The sequence below is a fragment of the Talpa europaea genome (genome assembly GCF_964194135.1).
Source record: "Talpa europaea genome assembly, chromosome: 3".
In the NCBI taxonomy this organism is placed as follows: domain Eukaryota; kingdom Metazoa; phylum Chordata; class Mammalia; order Eulipotyphla; family Talpidae; genus Talpa; species Talpa europaea.
The window spans coordinates 28,227,646-28,244,645 of NC_140069.1; the positions used below are offsets into that span (position 1 = coordinate 28,227,646).

At 40.9% G+C, this 17,000-nt stretch overlaps 2 protein-coding genes across 5 annotated transcripts in view; one reads left to right on the plus strand and one right to left on the minus strand.

Annotated features, from left to right (window-relative positions):
* Positions 1-35: 35 nt before the first annotated feature.
* COX6C (cytochrome c oxidase subunit 6C) lies at positions 36-10,578 on the plus strand. Its single transcript, XM_084229361.1, has 3 exons — positions 36-274; positions 5,348-5,476; positions 10,461-10,578. Exons 1-2 carry the CDS (start codon positions 92-94, stop codon positions 5,459-5,461), a joined length of 297 nt encoding a protein of 98 aa, XP_084085487.1. The 5' UTR covers positions 36-91; the 3' UTR covers positions 5,462-5,476; positions 10,461-10,578.
* Positions 10,579-12,403: 1,825 nt separating this feature from the next.
* The window catches only part of VPS13B (vacuolar protein sorting 13 homolog B), a gene marked incomplete at both ends in the record, with an annotated part of 598,760 nt that continues 594,163 nt past the window's right edge, over positions 12,404-17,000 (minus strand). For all 4 annotated transcript variants that reach the window (XM_084230016.1, XM_084230015.1, XM_084230017.1 and 1 more), the window contains 2 exons: positions 12,404-12,652; positions 16,620-16,869. In XM_084230016.1, the coding sequence (XP_084086142.1) occupies positions 12,404-12,652; positions 16,620-16,869 (499 nt within the window). The remainder of the gene's footprint in view (positions 12,653-16,619; positions 16,870-17,000) is intronic.

Below are 17,000 nucleotides of genomic sequence, written 5' to 3' on the forward strand. Positions count from 1 at the left end.
CAGAGCACCCATAGCCCATTGAAACACCTTACATTTGGGGAGGAGTCCGTTAACTATTCCCTTTGTGTAGCTTTAATTTCTTAGATGCATTATGAATAAAAGTTTATGTTGTTGTGTGCTAAGAGTTTTTTCTTTTATCTGTCAAAGGAGAATAACCACCATGAGTTCCAGTGCTTTGTCCAAACCTCAGATGCGAGGCCTTCTGGCCAAGCGTCTTCGAGTTCATATTGTTGGAGCATTTGTTGTATCCCTGGGAGTTGCAGCTCTCTATAAGGTATGTATGTTTTATTTTTTACTTTGTGCTTAATGTCTAACAATGTGAGTTTAAAAATTTTAAATGTGCATTGTGTAGTTAATTTTTGTAAACTTAAAGGGGCTTCCTTTTTACCCTTCCTCTACTCATTTCAGGGTGACAGCAACATACCTCATTCCTCACATAGCTTGCCCTCCATCTTTAAATAAACTTTTATTAGTTTGCTATAGTTGCTGTGACCGCATCACTAACTGGGTGGCCTAAAGAACACATTTTCTCACTGTTCTGGGGGCTAGAAACCTAAGATGAAGGTGTAGGCAGGGTTGATTGTATTGTAAGGCCATTCTCTTTGCCTTGTAGATGGTGATTAAGTGCTCATCTTTGAGAGTCCATCCTCAGGACTTTAAATTCCCGCTTACTAGGATGCTAATCACTGGATATTGACACATTCTAAGGTCTACTCACATTTTGTATATCTAGCGTTTGTATATCTAGCATTTCCATTTTTTATGTTTTAAAATCTTAATCTAGTAAATCTGCTATAATTTTCAATTTTTTTCTGTTGAATTGGCTATACTTTTCGGTTTGTTGACTACGTGACTGGAAATCAACCTCTTTGCTGGGGTTTGTTGGTTTTTAAAAATTTTTGTTTTTCGGGGCTCCCCTGGTGGGAGTTTAAAACAGATTCTGCAGTGCCGATTCTATCCCTGGCCGCCGGCGAGGGTCCCACACGGGTCCCACACGGTGCGCAAGGACCTCTCCTGCTGCGCCCACTGCTCCCCTCAGCAGTATATTTCTTCGTCAGTCTGCCTGTTCTGTTCCCTTCTCTGGCTCTGGTGAATTCTCTCACCCTCCCGCGCTTCTGACTGTACCCAGTGCTTGTATAAATAAATCTTTAAAAAAATTTTTTTTTTTTGTTTTTCATTGTTGTAGGCCATCTCTGTGCCAAGGATCAACTTTATGTATAAACTTAAAGGTCTTTTGCCAGGGGTTGTGTGGCCATTGTCTTAATTTGTGAATGCAGTTGCTTTTGAATATCCTGTCTTTAATGGCTGGCTCTCAAAGAGGGGAAGAGAGTGAAATGGATAGAGGAAACAAGGACTTCATCCATTGGACCTCACATGATAGATGCTTGCAATAATAATGGCCAACAGCCTGTTTGTCTGCCAAAAAGCAGCAGTCAGCTGTCAGCAAATATCCCTGGTCATTCTTTGCCCTCTTTAGCTTCTACATGCTGCGTACAAGCTGCTGTTAAAACACATGCGCAGCTGCTTGTCTTGGGGATGGAGGCTGGGTTTGCTAAGAACTGAAAGTGACCAAAGTTAACCTGCCCACAATTACCTTCCAAGCCTTCTGGAAGATGTAAGCTTTAAATAGTTTATTCTGCTTGCGCAGTTGTTGTCTAGGGTCTCAGTGGGGAGATAGATTCCTGGTGCTTCCTGTTCCGTGATTTTTCCAGGAATCCTCTTTATTTTGTATTTATCAAGTCTCTGTGTTATAAATAACTTCAAAATGTTTCCATATTTCATGTTTATCACCATGTATCATAATAGCCTTTGAGAGAATTAGAGCTTTGCTTTTTAACTGTTTTTTAGTTTAGTACCTGTGTTTCACTAGACTGTGAGCCTCATTAGAGTAGGTGCCATTACAAGTAGATCTTCAATTCAGTACAGTGTGAAACAATTAGAGAATATTGCAAGATAGAATATAAGTGCAAGTGAGAGGTTTTTTTTTTTTTTGTTTGTTTTGGTTTGGGTAGGTGGTGATGATATTGAGGGTCAGTGGGAGGGTCACAGTTTTTTCGGTAGAGAAGTTATGGTGAACTTTGAGCACCAGGAAGATGGTGTTGGGAACAGCTTGAGCAAAAGCACTAAAGAGGCCTGCGTTTTTGGTACCCTTGGAAGAGAACACAAAAAGTAAACTCATTGAGCTCTTTCCTGCCTAACACATTGTTGGCATGAAATAAATACAGAGATGGGGCCAAGGAGAAAAATATAGGGAACTTATTTTTTAACTCTACCTTTATTATCACTATCAAAGTTCAGACCTTTGTATATTGTCACTTTTATTTTTTTTTTTAAATATTTATTTATACAAGCACTGGGTACAGTCAGAAGCACGGGAGGGTGAGAGAATTCGCCAGAGCCAGAGCGGGGAGCAGAGCAGGCAGAAGGACCCGAAGTACACTGCTGAGGGGAGCAGCGGGCGGCCAGAGAGGTCTGCGTGCCATGTGGGACCCTCCTCTGGTGGCCGGGGAGCAGCTGGGGATCTAACCAGCGCTGCAGAGGCTGCGGGCAGCTTCGCAACCCAGCGCTCAACCGCTGCGCCACCGGGGAGGCCCGGATTGTCACTTTTAAATGTTAGCTTCTAGAATAGCTCATCATTCTTCCCCCATACCCACTGTCTACTGGCTTTCAAAATTTTTGACCCATAGTAAGAAATACATTAAATACTGACTGCAACATCCTAAATAGGTTTCACTACCTACCAGTGGGGTATGGGTGACTTGCTGAAACTGTCTTAGAAAGATTCTAATGTTAGCAGGTGACCCGAGGCAACCCTGGGATCCCCAAACTTGCACACTCTAACGGGGTCTGGACATCCGTGTGCACGCAAAGCATTGTCATATTGTAAAAGAATTGTAATAGAATTGGTGTGCATAGAGAGAAGAAATGATAAGAGGTTTCCTAGTAAAAACACCCAAAGTTCCCCCTCATGGGTAAATGCCCAGTCACCAGTGCCTAGAGGAGGGCGTCTGAGGTTCAAAAGCTTGCCAGGAGTTAAAGCATCTCTGGCAGGGAATTATAGGAAGGTGGCCAGGCAAGTCTGGGATGAAAGGATCAAATTCAAAGTAAAAATCAAGATAACAGCAACCGTTGTCAGCTTCCCCATGTGTATCTTTCAGATCTTTCTACATGTCTGTCTTCCATGTGTCTTTTCCAGGTCCTCCAAATCCTAGGTGCAGGGCCAAAGTGGAGAAGCTAGCTCCATGTGTGCCTCCAGAGTCCACCTGCCTTCCCTGTTATGTAGCTTTGCCTGGCCACTCGGTTCTGTCCCCTACTGCCCAGTAGTTCTGGCCCAGGCCAGCTGCATGTAAACGGGGATGAGAGCACGGTATACAGCTCCTCTTAAGGAGGTGCCTCTTACAGTTAGACATTTTCTGATTTGCCCTTTGCCTGCCCTTCCTTATTCCTCTCATACCCGATACACTCAACTCTCTAGCCCTTCACCCTTTATAATTTGTCACCCATTTCTGCTTTTTGCCATACTTCATGCACAACAGGAGCATCATTTCTTAGTCTGGGAAATTCTTGTTCATCCTTTCAGGTCCCTGTACCCAAAAGTTTTGTGTGAAATCTTTGTTCACTTGGATGGCTTTTATTATTGGGTCTTCCGAGTTTTTATCACATAGTGCCAGACTGATTGAGAGGAATGACACGTACTTTTAGATATTCTTTCTTTCAAGTTCTGTCTCCAACTAAATGAAGAACAGGGACCATGCCAGACCTATGTCTATGACCACGTTAGTTTATTCTGAAAAAATTTTAAAACTTGATTAGTTGGAATGCTGGTGTAGTTGTTAGTTGATTGGAAGGACGTTTCCCAAAGCATTGAGGAATCCAGAATCTTACTAGATTTAGAGTGTGTAAGCTTTTTGGTCTGTTAGAAGATGCTCACCTTCATTTTCCCAGATCAGTTAGTATTGAGTACTTCTAAAGATTGAATCTTTTTTTTTTTTGTTGCTAGTTTTGTCATAATTTCAGTCATTTTGTTTTTTTACATAAAGTAGCCATCCATTAAATCGTTTTCTTAAGGTAATGTAAGCCTAAATTATGAATATGACTTAGAATTTAAGAGGCAAATTAACAATGCTTAACTGCAATGGAATTTTCCTCGTGTTCACCAATATAGGCTGGCCCTGAACTAAAACTTCATGTATTTGCTGTCCATATAAGGCCTCTGGTAGAGATTATTTTATGACTTTCAAGTTTCTCCTGATCTAGTGGACTTAAATTGATGTAATTTATATTTTTTTTGCTGAAGTTCAGATTTTTCAGGCTCAAAAAAACTCCCAAGTATATCAGACAACAAAATATTTTGAGTAGGTTATAGAATAAAATTACTTTTGCTTCTTGAGTTACTGAGCTTACTACTTTATTTATTTCTCTCTGCCTTCCCATATTTTTAGAATAAATATTTTTGTTCTGGAAAATGTCCAGTTGCCTTATGTTTAATGGACCCCAGCAAACCTCAGTTCAGAGGCTTTTTATTGGGGCTCCTGCCACTTGGTCTTACTGTAGTAAGCTGGGAATTCAGATAGGTGATACACTAAGACTAGCCGGTTAGAGAGCCATTGCTTGTTACTCCAAGTATCATGTTTCCCTATATTTCTGTAATACCTAAACTGATGTGGACTCACACCTGGACTTTTTCCTGTTTTTTTTTTTAATGATCAATAGGATTTAAATTTGTCTTATAATTCATGTCTTGAAATCCATTAGTCATTGTTTTGTGGAGAGAAAACTCTTTGCCATGCTATCTGCCTTGGTTTAAATCCTGATTTAATTGTGAACAAATGTTTCTTCCTAGACTTGATAAGGTTACTTTCCTCGAGTGTAAAACAGGTCAGTGTCTATTCTAAGGGCTTAAGTGATGAGTAGTGTAAATCATCCAGAACTCTTCTTGCTAGAAAGCTTTTGGTGAGCTTAAAGGCAGGAGATTTCTGAATCAGTCTCAGAGTCCCTTGAAAGTAGTATTCTAACTTAAATTGAACCAGAATATTTTAGCATGTCTCAATTGTGGGGATAATTAAGCTAAAACCTTTTAACTTTCTGGATATCTTTCTTTGTCTTTTGCCAGTCTTCATGGGCCCAACTCAAACACAAGAGGATTGTCTATCCCTAGGCAAGGACCAGCCCTCTTGCTATAGTTTGTTCAAGGCTACTGTTTTTTTTCCTTGCTATGTTTACTTCTCCACCCTTTGTGTTAAAAAATGTACCTCGTGTTTAGTTCAAGGTGAATATAAATGTAATGTGATTTAACCTTTAGATAGTTTCTAATTACCTAAAAAATTAATGGTATGTTACTTTTTAGTTTGCTGTGGCTGAACCAAGAAAGAAGGCATATGCGGATTTCTACAGAAATTATGATTCCATGAAAGATTTTGAGGAGATGAGGAAGGCTGGGATCTTTCAGAGTGCAAAGTGATCTTGAACCATAAAGGTAATGATTAGCTGGAGTGACTGTTTCACAGATGTACTTAATTGTGGTAAAACACACACAGGATTTATTGTCTTAAATAACCTTATAAAAGTATGGTGCAGTCTTTATAGTACATTCACATCATTATTGCTACCAATCTCCAAAAATTTTTTTATCTTGCGAAACTGAAACTATTTCCACTTAAACAACTTCCTATCCCCTTTTGTTCCAGTCTACTGTCATTCTGCTTTCAGTGTATGAATTTGACTGCCTGTGTGCCTCCTTTTTGTGACTGGTTTATTTCACTTAATGTCCTCAAGGCTAATCAGTTATACCATATGTCAGTTTCTTCTATAAGGCTAAATCCATTTTATGTGTGATACTACATTATTCATTAATGAACACTTGGATTGTTTCCATCTTTTGATTATTGTGAATATTGCTGTTACAGTGTGTGCAGTTACCTTTTTGAAGACCCTGCTTTCATTTCAATACTTACATACTCAGAATCGTACTCGGCATCATAGTTGCTGGGTCCTATTCTGTTTTTAATTTTTTTTTTTTTAAAAGAGGCATGTATTTTCATTTATTTGTTTGTTTGTTTGTTTATACAAGCACTGGGTACAGTCAGAAACGCGGGAGGGTGAGAGAATTTACCAGAGCCAGAGCAGGGAGCAGAGCAGGCAGAAGGACCGAAGTACACTGCTGAGGGGAGTAGCGGGCGGCAGGAGAGGTCTGCACGCCATGTGGGACCCTCCTCCGGTGGCTCGGGAGCAGCCGGGGATCGAACCGGCGCCACAGAGGCTGCGGGCAGCTTTGCAACCCAGTGCTCAACCGCTGCGCCACCGGGGAGGCCCTCTGTTTTTAATTTTAAGGAATACACCATACTTTTTCCACAGCAGTTGGGTCATTTTACACTCCACCAATGAATGCATAGGGGTTCTAATTTCCCCATCAACATTTCTTTTTTGATGGGAGCAATCTACATGGGTATGAGGTTATATTTTGGTTTTTATTTAAATTTCCCTAATGGTTAATGATAGTCTTTTCTCCTGCTCGTTGGCTATTTATATATTCTCTGGAGAAATGTCTGTTTCAAGCCTTTTAGTGCATTTTTTTTTTAAAGATTTACTTATGCATACAAGAGCTGTGATACAGGCCAGAGATTTGCGGGGCGGGGTGGGGGGCGGGGGAGGAAGATGGTGAGAGGACTGACCAGAGACAGAGTGGGGAACAGAATAGGCAGACTGACTGAAATACACTGCTGAGGGGAGCAGCGGGCAAGACAGAGGTCTGCTGCACCATATGGGTTTCTCTCTGGCCGGCTGGGGATCGAACTCATGCTGCAGAGGCTGCAGATTGTGTCATAGTGCGGTGCTTATTAACCCCTTGTGGCACCAGGGAGGCCCCTTCAGTGCATTTTAAATCAAACTGCTTGTTTTTGTTTTAGTTCTATTAATGCCTATCAGACATAATTTGCAATTTTTCCCCCATTTTATAAATTTCTTTCTCTGTTGAGTCTCTCCTTTGGTGCATAGACTTCTGTAGTTTTCATGGGAGGCTAAATTTATGTAAGGGAAAAAACTTAAGCTTTTGAGGTCATCTAAAAAAATGATTGCCAAATCTATGTCATGAATCTTTCCATGCTTCTAAGAATTTTACAGTTTTCAAAGTTTAAGGTTTTGGAGTTGATTTTTGGAATGATACAAGGGAATGGTTAGTATCCATGCAAAAGACTGTCCTTCATTGGATGGTCTCTCGGCACCCTTGTTGATCATCATCATTGGACTGTATATGCCAGAGTTTGGTTTGGGACTATATTGCTCTGATTTATTTTTCTGTCTTTATGACAGTACTAGATTAGTATAGCTTTATAGAAAGTTTTGAAATCAGGAAGTATGAGTCTTCCTGATTCATCTTTTTGGAGATTTAGTTCAGGGTTCCTTGGTATGCCATTTGAATACTAGGATGCATATTCTTGTTTCTTAAAGAACATTGGGATTTAAAAAAAAAAAGATTCATTTTTATTTATGCATACAAGAACTGTGGTGTAGGCCAGGGCCCCAGGGGTGAGAGGATTCGCCAGAGACAGAGTGGGGAGCAGAACAGGCAGATTTACTGAAATACACTGCTGAAGGGAGTAGCAGGCGTGACAGGAGAAGTCTGCTGTACCATGTGGGTTAGCTCCCTGGCTGGGGATCAAACTCATGCCACAGTGGCTGGTGATAGCTTAATAGAGCTTACTTTAACCCCTGAGCCACCAGAGAGACCCTGACATTGGAATTTTTATAAGGATTGTGTTGGCATAGGGGAAATCATCCCATTCCCCTCTGGGTTTTCCTAGACTGGTAAATAATCAAGTATCAGATTAGGGAGAAACAAAAAAGTTTAGTAATAACATGTACAGCTCCTGTATACATGGGGGAGATCTGGTAAGACTAACTCACCCATTTGGCTTCAGTAAGTAACTTAGAACAAAGGATGTTGGCTGAAAGGAGATCATTTGTGGGAGGTTACCAGCTAATACATTAAAGGCAGGCATGAATATTGTGCCTGTTTTGATAAGAGTTAAGACTAGGTCTTTCCAAAATTGTGAGTGAGACTCATTCAGGGACAGATTTTCCTTTACACATGAAAGTGTCTCTTGCAAAGAAAACCTTCACTCAGCAGACAGAGCTTGGCAAAACTGATTTTTGGAAAGATAAACATGCAGTTTGCAGCAACGTGGATGGAGCTAGAAGGGATCATGCTCAGCGAAATAAGTCAGAAAGAAAAAGAAAAATACCAGATGGTCTCACTCATAGCCGGAATTTAGAAAACTTAAATAAGGGACCAGAAAAAAGACTAATCAATGCAAAGTAATAATCAAAATCAACAAGCAGCTATAAACCAGAGACACGATGTGGGGGTGGGGAGATTAGGGAAGGGAGGGGAGAGGAAGAACTAGAGTCAAAATAAGGGGGGGGGGTGCAATTGTATGGGGAATATAACCAAAATGAAAATGCATACATTGTACAAAGATGAAAAATGATGTAAGAATTATATACAATAAAATATTTTTTAAAAATGAAATAGAACAGAACAGAATAAAAAGAAAAAAGAGAGGCATTGTACCTAAAAAAAAAAAAAAACCAAAAAACAAAAAAGACCCCGATTTTTTGGGGTGGAAGATTTTTGCTCTCCAATTGCATTATAATGTAGGTAACTTGTGTAGTATGATCTTAACAATGTAAGTATTTCAGCCTAGGTATTTGTCTTAAATTATTTGAGCAGTGTTTTGTAGTTTTCAGTATACAAGTCTTTTCCCTTCTTGGTTCATTAAATAACATTCTTTTTGAAACTCTTCCATTGGAATTTTCTTTTCTGCATGGAAACTGATTTTAATGTGTTGATTTGTATCTTACAACTTTACCAAAGTAGTATACTGTTTTTGTGTGGAATCATTAGTTTTCTACATAAAAGATCATGTCATTTGCAAACAGGTAGTTTTACATCTTCCTTTCCAAATTGGATGGCTTTTCTTTTTTCTTGACTAATTGCTCTGGCTAGGACTTCTTGATCTAAGGAAAAACTTTGTCATTCACTGCTAAGTGTATATAACCTGTGAACTTTTTGTATTTGGCCTTCATTGTGTAGAGGCAGTTACCTCCAGTGCCTGATTTTGTTGAGTGTTTTTAAAATCATGAAAAGATGTTTTCTGTGTCAGTTAAGGTGATCATGTGGTTTTGTTGGTCCTCCTGTGAGGCACTTTTGTATGTTGAAACATTTTGTGGTGCAGGAATACATTTCACTTGGTCATGGTTATATTCCTTTTAATGAGCTGACAAATTCTGCTTAGCATTAGTAGTATTTGAGGATTTTGGTTTCTGGATTGGTTTTTTTACTTCTGAAATTGATTACTAGTTTGATTTTATTGTCATTTGAAAAGATATTTTATATGATTTCAGTATCTTTTAAGTCTTGTTTTACAGCCTCTAACGTATGGTCTTCCCTGGATAATGCTTCATGTGTACTTGAGAAAAATGTATTCTGTTCCGTAGACTACTCTGTCTTGGGTGGAATTGGTCTGTAGTGTCCTTCAAGTCACAGTAATCCTATTTACAGCTGTCTATTTCTCCCTTAAATTCTGTTAGTGTTTGCTTCATATTTGTACACTCAGAAGCGTCTATAAATTTATATATGCAAATGTTTTATTTTCCTGGTTAATTGCCCTTTTATCTTTATACATTGTTAATCTGAGTTTTGTAACATTTTTTGACTTATACTTTTTTGTCTGTTAATAGTGTAGCCATCCTTGCTCTCTTGTGAGTGTATTAGTGTGGAATAACTTACATTCTTTTACTTTCAAACTCTGTGCTCTTAGTCTTAGGTGAATCTCTTCCAGACAGCATAGGATCCTGTTTTGTATCCATTTAAGGTTTATCAGTTATTATGGTATGTCAGTTTCTAAAGATGTGGGGAGGAGACTCAAGGATAATTCTGAAAGTGAGTAACTTTTGCCTAACAAGATTTAATTGTACAACATTCCATTTTTGTAATCGTTTATCTGAACTGTAGATAAAAACATGCTGTACGTAGCCATGGTATTAAAATAGTAGGAAAAAATGGGATTTTATTTCCAGTGGTTGAATTGATATGGTATTAACTTTCATATCATAGACTTTTACTACATGCAAAGTAACATGAAATTATATAAGGAAAAAATAAGATTATTTAATGAGTTCTTTAGTTATATTGCACAAAAGAACAGTATGTGGATATGAGAACATAATGGGGGGCGGGGTGGACTTGAAGAAAAAGCAGGGTTTAGTAAATGAAAGCAAAAAGGAAGTTAGGGTGTGGTAGCCTCCAAATAGGAAAGAGGATGGTGAGGTGGTTAGGGAACTTGGCTCCTCCTGGTGAATAAACTGGGCTGCGCTAGTGGGAATAAACCTGGGTGATGTCAAGGATGTTGTGGTATTAGGAGGCCATGTCATTAACACAATCACTCTGTCTGTCTTCACAGGATTTCTTTGGCTTGATTTCCATGGAAGTTTGTCACTGACATGTGCTCCTGAACTATGAAACAAGAATATGTGGGTAAAGGAATAATTTCTCTTGATAAATAAATACTGTGGACAAAAGTCTTTGCTCATTATTACTAAGCATTCAGGGCACTTGTATCATAGTCGTTTGGATTTTAACAATTTATGAACCTTACGAAGATAATCTAAGTTCTTCTTTAAAATGTCATCATTTTAGGACTTTTTGATTGCTCTGATATTTTGTCCATTGCAGTTGCCCATAGATTTAGTGGGTATCCTAGGCCCATGTGATCACTGTGGGCTTTACTGTTTGGTAGCCTTACTTAGCTCATCCACAGTGTAACAGATAGTTGAGATTTATAGTTCTTTGCTCAGTAATTGCTTTACTGAAGAACTAACTAGAAACACATGCAATTCAGAATGTATATCTAGTACAGAAAATCCAGATATTTAAAATTGAATGTCTGCTAATGGTTAAGTATGGTGACTTCAAGGGTGGCCTTAGTACCTTCCTCTCGCCTTCAGTAATTTTTTGTTACCAAAGTGATATTACAGAGCTTTAAGAATTGCGATTATTTTAAGCCAAATATATTTAATTACAAAGTATTTTATTGGGGTAGCAGAATTTTTCTTACACTTTTCAACTTGTGCAGAGTCTGTTATTGTGAGCTGAATAAAACAGTTATCAGTGAAAAGCTGCATTTAAAAAACCCCTGGTGACAATGGGGGTAGCATGCATTGCCAGTAATTTTGAGGATTCCTTTTTAATAATTTTGTGTAACAATTCTTCAAAGTAGTGAGCAACATTATCATAAAAGACAGTAACACATATTTACAGTCTTAAAAACAGTTACTTCTTTAGGTTAATTGACAAAACTGTCACTTAAGTATGGTGACAAATTCACAAGGGGAAACAGTTTTTTGTATATAGGCTGAATTGTCCATCAACAGCTTTGTTTTTCAGAAATAACGACGTAGTGACATGCCGGATAACACGAATGTCTTGCAAATGTGTGCATTTGAAACAGAATTTTCTCATTTGTAAGAGGTCGAAGACTCAAGTTTGGATGTAATCAGTAAAATGTTAATTGGACTTAGATTTACGTGACCCAGTGTCTTAAAACTCATTAAACGAAAACAGACAATGGGTATCTCTGCTTGATCAAGTTAATACAGCAAAATAAGCTATCGCCACCGGATACCGTTAATGTTGGGGTTCTTGACTCCCATCCAGAGCCAGTATGAATCTTGCTAAAACTTTTCCACAAGGGAGTTTATAGGGAGTTTGTAATGTGTTTTATTTATGGAACCAGAGAAACTCACCTGAGCATTCTGGGTCTGTTTTTATCAGTAGGCAAGATTTACTCTGCGCTTTCCTTGTAAAACAGAAAATTTCCAAAATGAACTTAAACAGCCATCACAATGTTTTATAGGTTATAGTAAAATGCAGAGTTTAAAACTAGGTTTTTGTTTGTGTGTGTGTATATATAAACCTTCAAACACTGGGATCACATTTAAGTAGTAAGTTCCAAGCATTTAATTTCATTCTAAGAGCCCAAACCTTTGCCTAAAAAAATGGATGCGATTAGGAATAAAGTTCTAAATCTCTGTTGTAAGGCATAACCACATTTTGTGTTAAAGCAGAATTAACTTTCTGTAGAAATTTTAGCAAATGTCATTATAAAACTAAATGGAATGCATTTTCTTCATGTCACAGCCTGTTAAACCTAGATTCTGTTCAGCCTCAAATGGGAAACGGACAAATTGTTGAGGGTCTCCTTATTTTTAGGCAGAAGGAACAGTTTTAGGAGGCTAGGAGAATACTTACAGAAAAATGTTGACCTTGTGTCCATATTAGATGACCTAATCAGGCTTCTTTTTCAAAGCAATTGGCACAAACAGGAATCAGCACCTCAGCAGAAACTCAGGGGAACCCTTTCCTTAGGGCTTTATTTTTCACCATGGTAAACTTACTAATGAAGACTTGTGCGAAATGTGGGTCGACCAAATAATGGTATGTTTTAACAGTGGCAGGGAGAGGCTCCACCGCCACCACGGGGCATGCTGTCTGCACAGGGGAGCAGCTGGGAGCCAGGTGACAAGACGTCTTCGTGATGTAGTCCACAAGTCTGTTGTACTGTTGCTCTGACAGCCTCTCCCGGGCTCCCTCCACCTGGGATCCAAAAGCAAGAAAGATTCCTTAGCTGCCAGACCTCTCTTGGCTGGATGCATTTGGACATCTTGTCTTCTAGGTCATCTGTTAAAGCCATTTTACCCCAAATCATGCTATACACACACACACACCCACGCACGCACACCCCCCCCCCCCGCCAAAAAAAAAAAGCTATGGCAGCAACACTGCAGTTCTAGCAGTAAAACAAAAGCTGCCCAGGAAATATGAGGACGCCTCCTCTGTAGCAGCATATGATGGTGTGCAAAATCCTGTGTTTAAGTGGATGATTTGATAACGTTTTACTCATTGTAAAACACTACCTGTTACAGTGCTCTTTACCAAGCACCCTAGGAACAAAGGAGAAGCTTCCTTCTTGTGCATAAATTGAATCCACATTAAACTCCAGAAATGAAAGTTCTGTCTGCCTATTTCCTTAAGCCTTTTCAGATTGATAGAAATGTAGACAAGGCACCTCTTTTAATTCATTGTCTTTGAGCAGCATTTGAACTGTAACATTTTCTGCTTTTATAAATACTAGAGTTTAAAGCCAGAGGGGAAGGGGAATCTGGACATAGGAAGGGGAGGATTTTTAAGTGAAAATGGGGAGGATGTAAAGTACATTTATGGTTCATAAAAGTCTGGCTCATCTTCAGTGGAACTTAAGAGAACAGATATACTACCTAAGTTCTTAAATGAGACTCTGAGAAAGCACCCATCAAAGGCAGTTGGAGTTATAAATTCTTCCCACCCTGAAAATCTGTAGCTACTATCTACTGTGTAGATCAAGTGTGTGGGAAGTCTGCAGTATAAGCCACTGGTCTGTGGGATTCAGGTAGCCACTGACCTTTCCGTGGGCTTTACTGACCAAATGTTGGCAAGACCACTGTGGAAGAACGGTAAGCATTTTAATGAGGGCTTTTTAGTTCTCTAATCATGCCAGGAATGTATATATATTTCTGTGTAGGGCACAGAAACAGCACAGCCAAGGGGTGCTGTAAAAGCTGCAGAAAGCCAGTGAGACGACAGAGATAGTAAAAGGGCTTGTCAGAAGCAAGCAGGGCATTGTTAAGAGTTTAGCTTTCATATTTTTAAGGTTGGGAAAGAGAATAAAGGCCCCCAAAGATTTACTGACAGATGAAAGCTCTGCACCACCAGGCAAAAGCCAGAGCTCTGATGATATCATTTGATGGGGTCAGAATTCAGCTGGGAAGCTTTGCATACACAGAGACTTAATTGCGCCTCCTGAACAGCAGCACAGGAAAACTATGTTGTGAAAGGAACCTGGCCAAGGAATAAATTGACCTTCTGACTCATTTTGAGCCTCTCATAAGGGATCTCAGTAGTGTGCCAGGCATATTAAGCAATTATTACCCTAAAAATGGTTGCATTTAACCAAGAAAAGCAAATGATTAAAAAAACCCCTGAACTTGGCCATATTTGAATATACTGAATGATGTCATTAGCAAATTAATTCCTTCCAAATTTCAAAGGGACTGTGTTTTAACATCTAAAGCAAAAATCAGAAAAGCCATTTATATAAAGACGTTAAAATGCAGCGCTTAGTTTTCTCTGGAAGACAGTGGGTAGCCCTCCACCTGGTACACCTGCATCTGAGCTGCCTCTGAGCCTGGCATATGAGGAAACCTCACTGTAAGCACTGGGAGAACTGCCCCCTCCCGTTTTGAAAATACAGTGGACTACAGCTCGCTTAAGGGAGGACTTCCTGTCTCAAAAGAAGGGAGCATTTTCTTTTGTATCTTGGGTTGTACGTGGAGTCAGTGGGGAGTTTGGGACTGGACGCAGGGCTAATGGGGCAGTTATTTCTTTCTTCTTAAGGGTTGTGGGGAAAGCTAAAGTGGACTAGACATGGAGGAAGCAGAGCTTAAAGGCTGAAGGCATCCTGGATACCTCCTCTGTCCAGTGCCAGGTGCTGCTGTACAAGCTCCAGAGCTCCCTGCAGCCCTCCTGCTCTGTCCTGTCACATCTGCCTGAACTGTTACCCTTCCCGTCCACACGCTTTTCCATCCCTGAACACAAGTAGGAAACCAGCGCCCCGCACAGTGTCCAGCGCATCCGTGCTTCTACCCATAACTGTCTTCCCGTGACCTCAATTAGCCTCAGGGTGGTGACGCCAGCTAACAGTCTAACAACCTCCAGACAAACAGGTCTGTTCCCTTCTATGATAATTCTCCACACTCCCCTCCTCAAACAGAAAAGCGAAGGAGAAAAGGATCACATTTGAAGACAGCAGAGACAGTTTAACAATAAAAGATGAATCTTCAGTCTCAACAGTTTAAGATCTGAAATAGTTCCCAAGCAGCTAAGGAATAATGATGGCCATAGATAATCCCGAGTCTTGGAAGTTTCTCGTTAGAACCCAGGATTTAAAGATAATGATAACCACCCCCCTGCCAAATCCTGTATCCAGATCGCCACTGCTTTATTGTCAACTGGATCTGAAGATTTTGGCAGATTTAATGAAGTCAGCTTGGACATCTGACCTCTGTTTATTCCAGAAAGTCATCGACTTGAAGCAACAATGTAGTCCAGTGCCAAGCCCCTGCTTAAATCCTGACTGATTATGATCCAAGAAACCAGAGAGATCTCAGAGTTGCTGTGGTTGGCTGCCTTCCATCGACTCAGATCATTTTACCCAAACAGTGGTGTGAGGGAGATGCAGGCTCCCATACTGGGAAGAAAAGAATGAATCGGGCAGGACCTGCTGGAGGCAGGTTTGCTGTCCTTTCCTAGGGCCACTTGAGCCCCCAGGGTAGGACTGGCAGGTTCCAGCCTGCCAATGACTCATTCCTGTCCTGCCACTAGGGAACAGGTGCCTGTTTCTGAGGTCACCTCTCAGGGCCTCATGGATCAGTAAGTGTGAGACAGGCAGAGACCGTTTTTCCCTGCAGGTAGGTTCACCTGCACATCCAAGGCTGGACTGTAGAAGTTGGGCCACTCATTAGGGTTCACTGCTCATCCTCACCACCCAGAATGTTCTGCCTGAGCACCTGTTCCACATGTACTTATGTGGCCAGCAGCCAGCACGTCTTAGGAACTTTGTGTCTGGGGATCTGCAGTAGGAGCCTAAAGAGCACCTCGGGAGGTAACTTTGAGGTACGTATGAGATGGGGATCTGTCTCATGGGAAACAGCTATACAGAATACAGAGCAGGGGATGGGAGAAAGAGCTACAGATGATCCCCAACTTAGGGTGGTGTGACTTATTTTTTTGACTTTACAATAGTGCAAAAGCAATATACATTCAGTGGTACCAATATTTCAAAGTTTGATTTTTCTGGGCTAGTGATAGGTGGTACAATACTCTGTTGTGATACTCCAGTCTGAGCTGCAGCTCCCGGTCAGCTACACCACCACCAGGATAAAAACTCAACAGTAGTTGCCAGCGTTTTGAATTACGCTATTTCCAGTTTACGACAATGAGTTTATCAGAATGTAATCCTGCAGTAAGTCAAGGAAGATCTGTATGCACAAAATTTGACTGCTAAAGTCTCAGGGATTGGGACTAGGGCAGACTAATTACACCTATGCCTTCTTTCACTCACGACACCCCTCCCTTCACTTGAGCTACCTGGGCCCAGCTTCGCTTTGTGAATAGCTGCACAGATTACTGCCTTGGGCTTGGCCCTTCATGCGCAGACCTGCTTGTATTGGGGGTCCACTGTCCCATCCTCTCCCGCACTCTCGCCCCATGAAGCCTTGTTCACTTCATGTGGTCTAGCCCCTGGTTTTGAGTCCATCTGGCCTGCTACTGGGCCATCCTGGGAAAGGCCTGAAGCGGGGGTATAGGGGGGCTTCCCAGTTACCATCTGCAATGTCCCCCTCACCTCCCACATGCTCCTCTGGCCCCTCTCCCGTTTCTAACAGCTATTCCAGCCTGGTACCAGCAGTTAGCCCATATTTTGACTTTGCTAGTAGCTAGCCCCCCTCACCAGTTTTCTGAAATGTACCTCCACATCACAGGGCACCCTTGGCTGTTTGAGCTGCACGATGAGTAGGTTGTTCTGCTGGCTGTCCTGTGCACAGTCAATCTCCGTGACAGGGAAGGCCTGCTGCTGTGTGTCCTCGCTGACGCTCACCACGAAGAGTACTTCTGATGTCAACAGCAAGCACCCTTCATGCTCCTGGCCTGACCCTCTCACGAGAACCACATCCAGGGCCATGTGGACTTCTGGTCTGCCCAGAGACTGAAGCATTTTCCTGTTTCAAAGGAGAGAAGTTAGGTCAGGAGCCAGCTTTGAAAAGATGCTCACATACTAGTGCTCACTGTTTGTACTAAGGATTGGGGAACCCCCACGCAAAGCTCCCCAGTGGCAAAGGGCTCTCACCCT

What these genes read in the sequence shown, in the direction of transcription:
- COX6C (XM_084229361.1), top strand. Translation starts at nt 92, where the DNA reads ATGAATAAAAGTTTATGTTGTTGTGTGCTAAGAGTTTTTTCTTTTATC. An exon ending in GAGTTGCAGCTCTCTATAAG is followed by an intron (nt 275 to 5,347) that starts GTATGTATGTTT and finishes GTTACTTTTTAG; the next exon opens with TTTGCTGTGGCTGAACCAAG.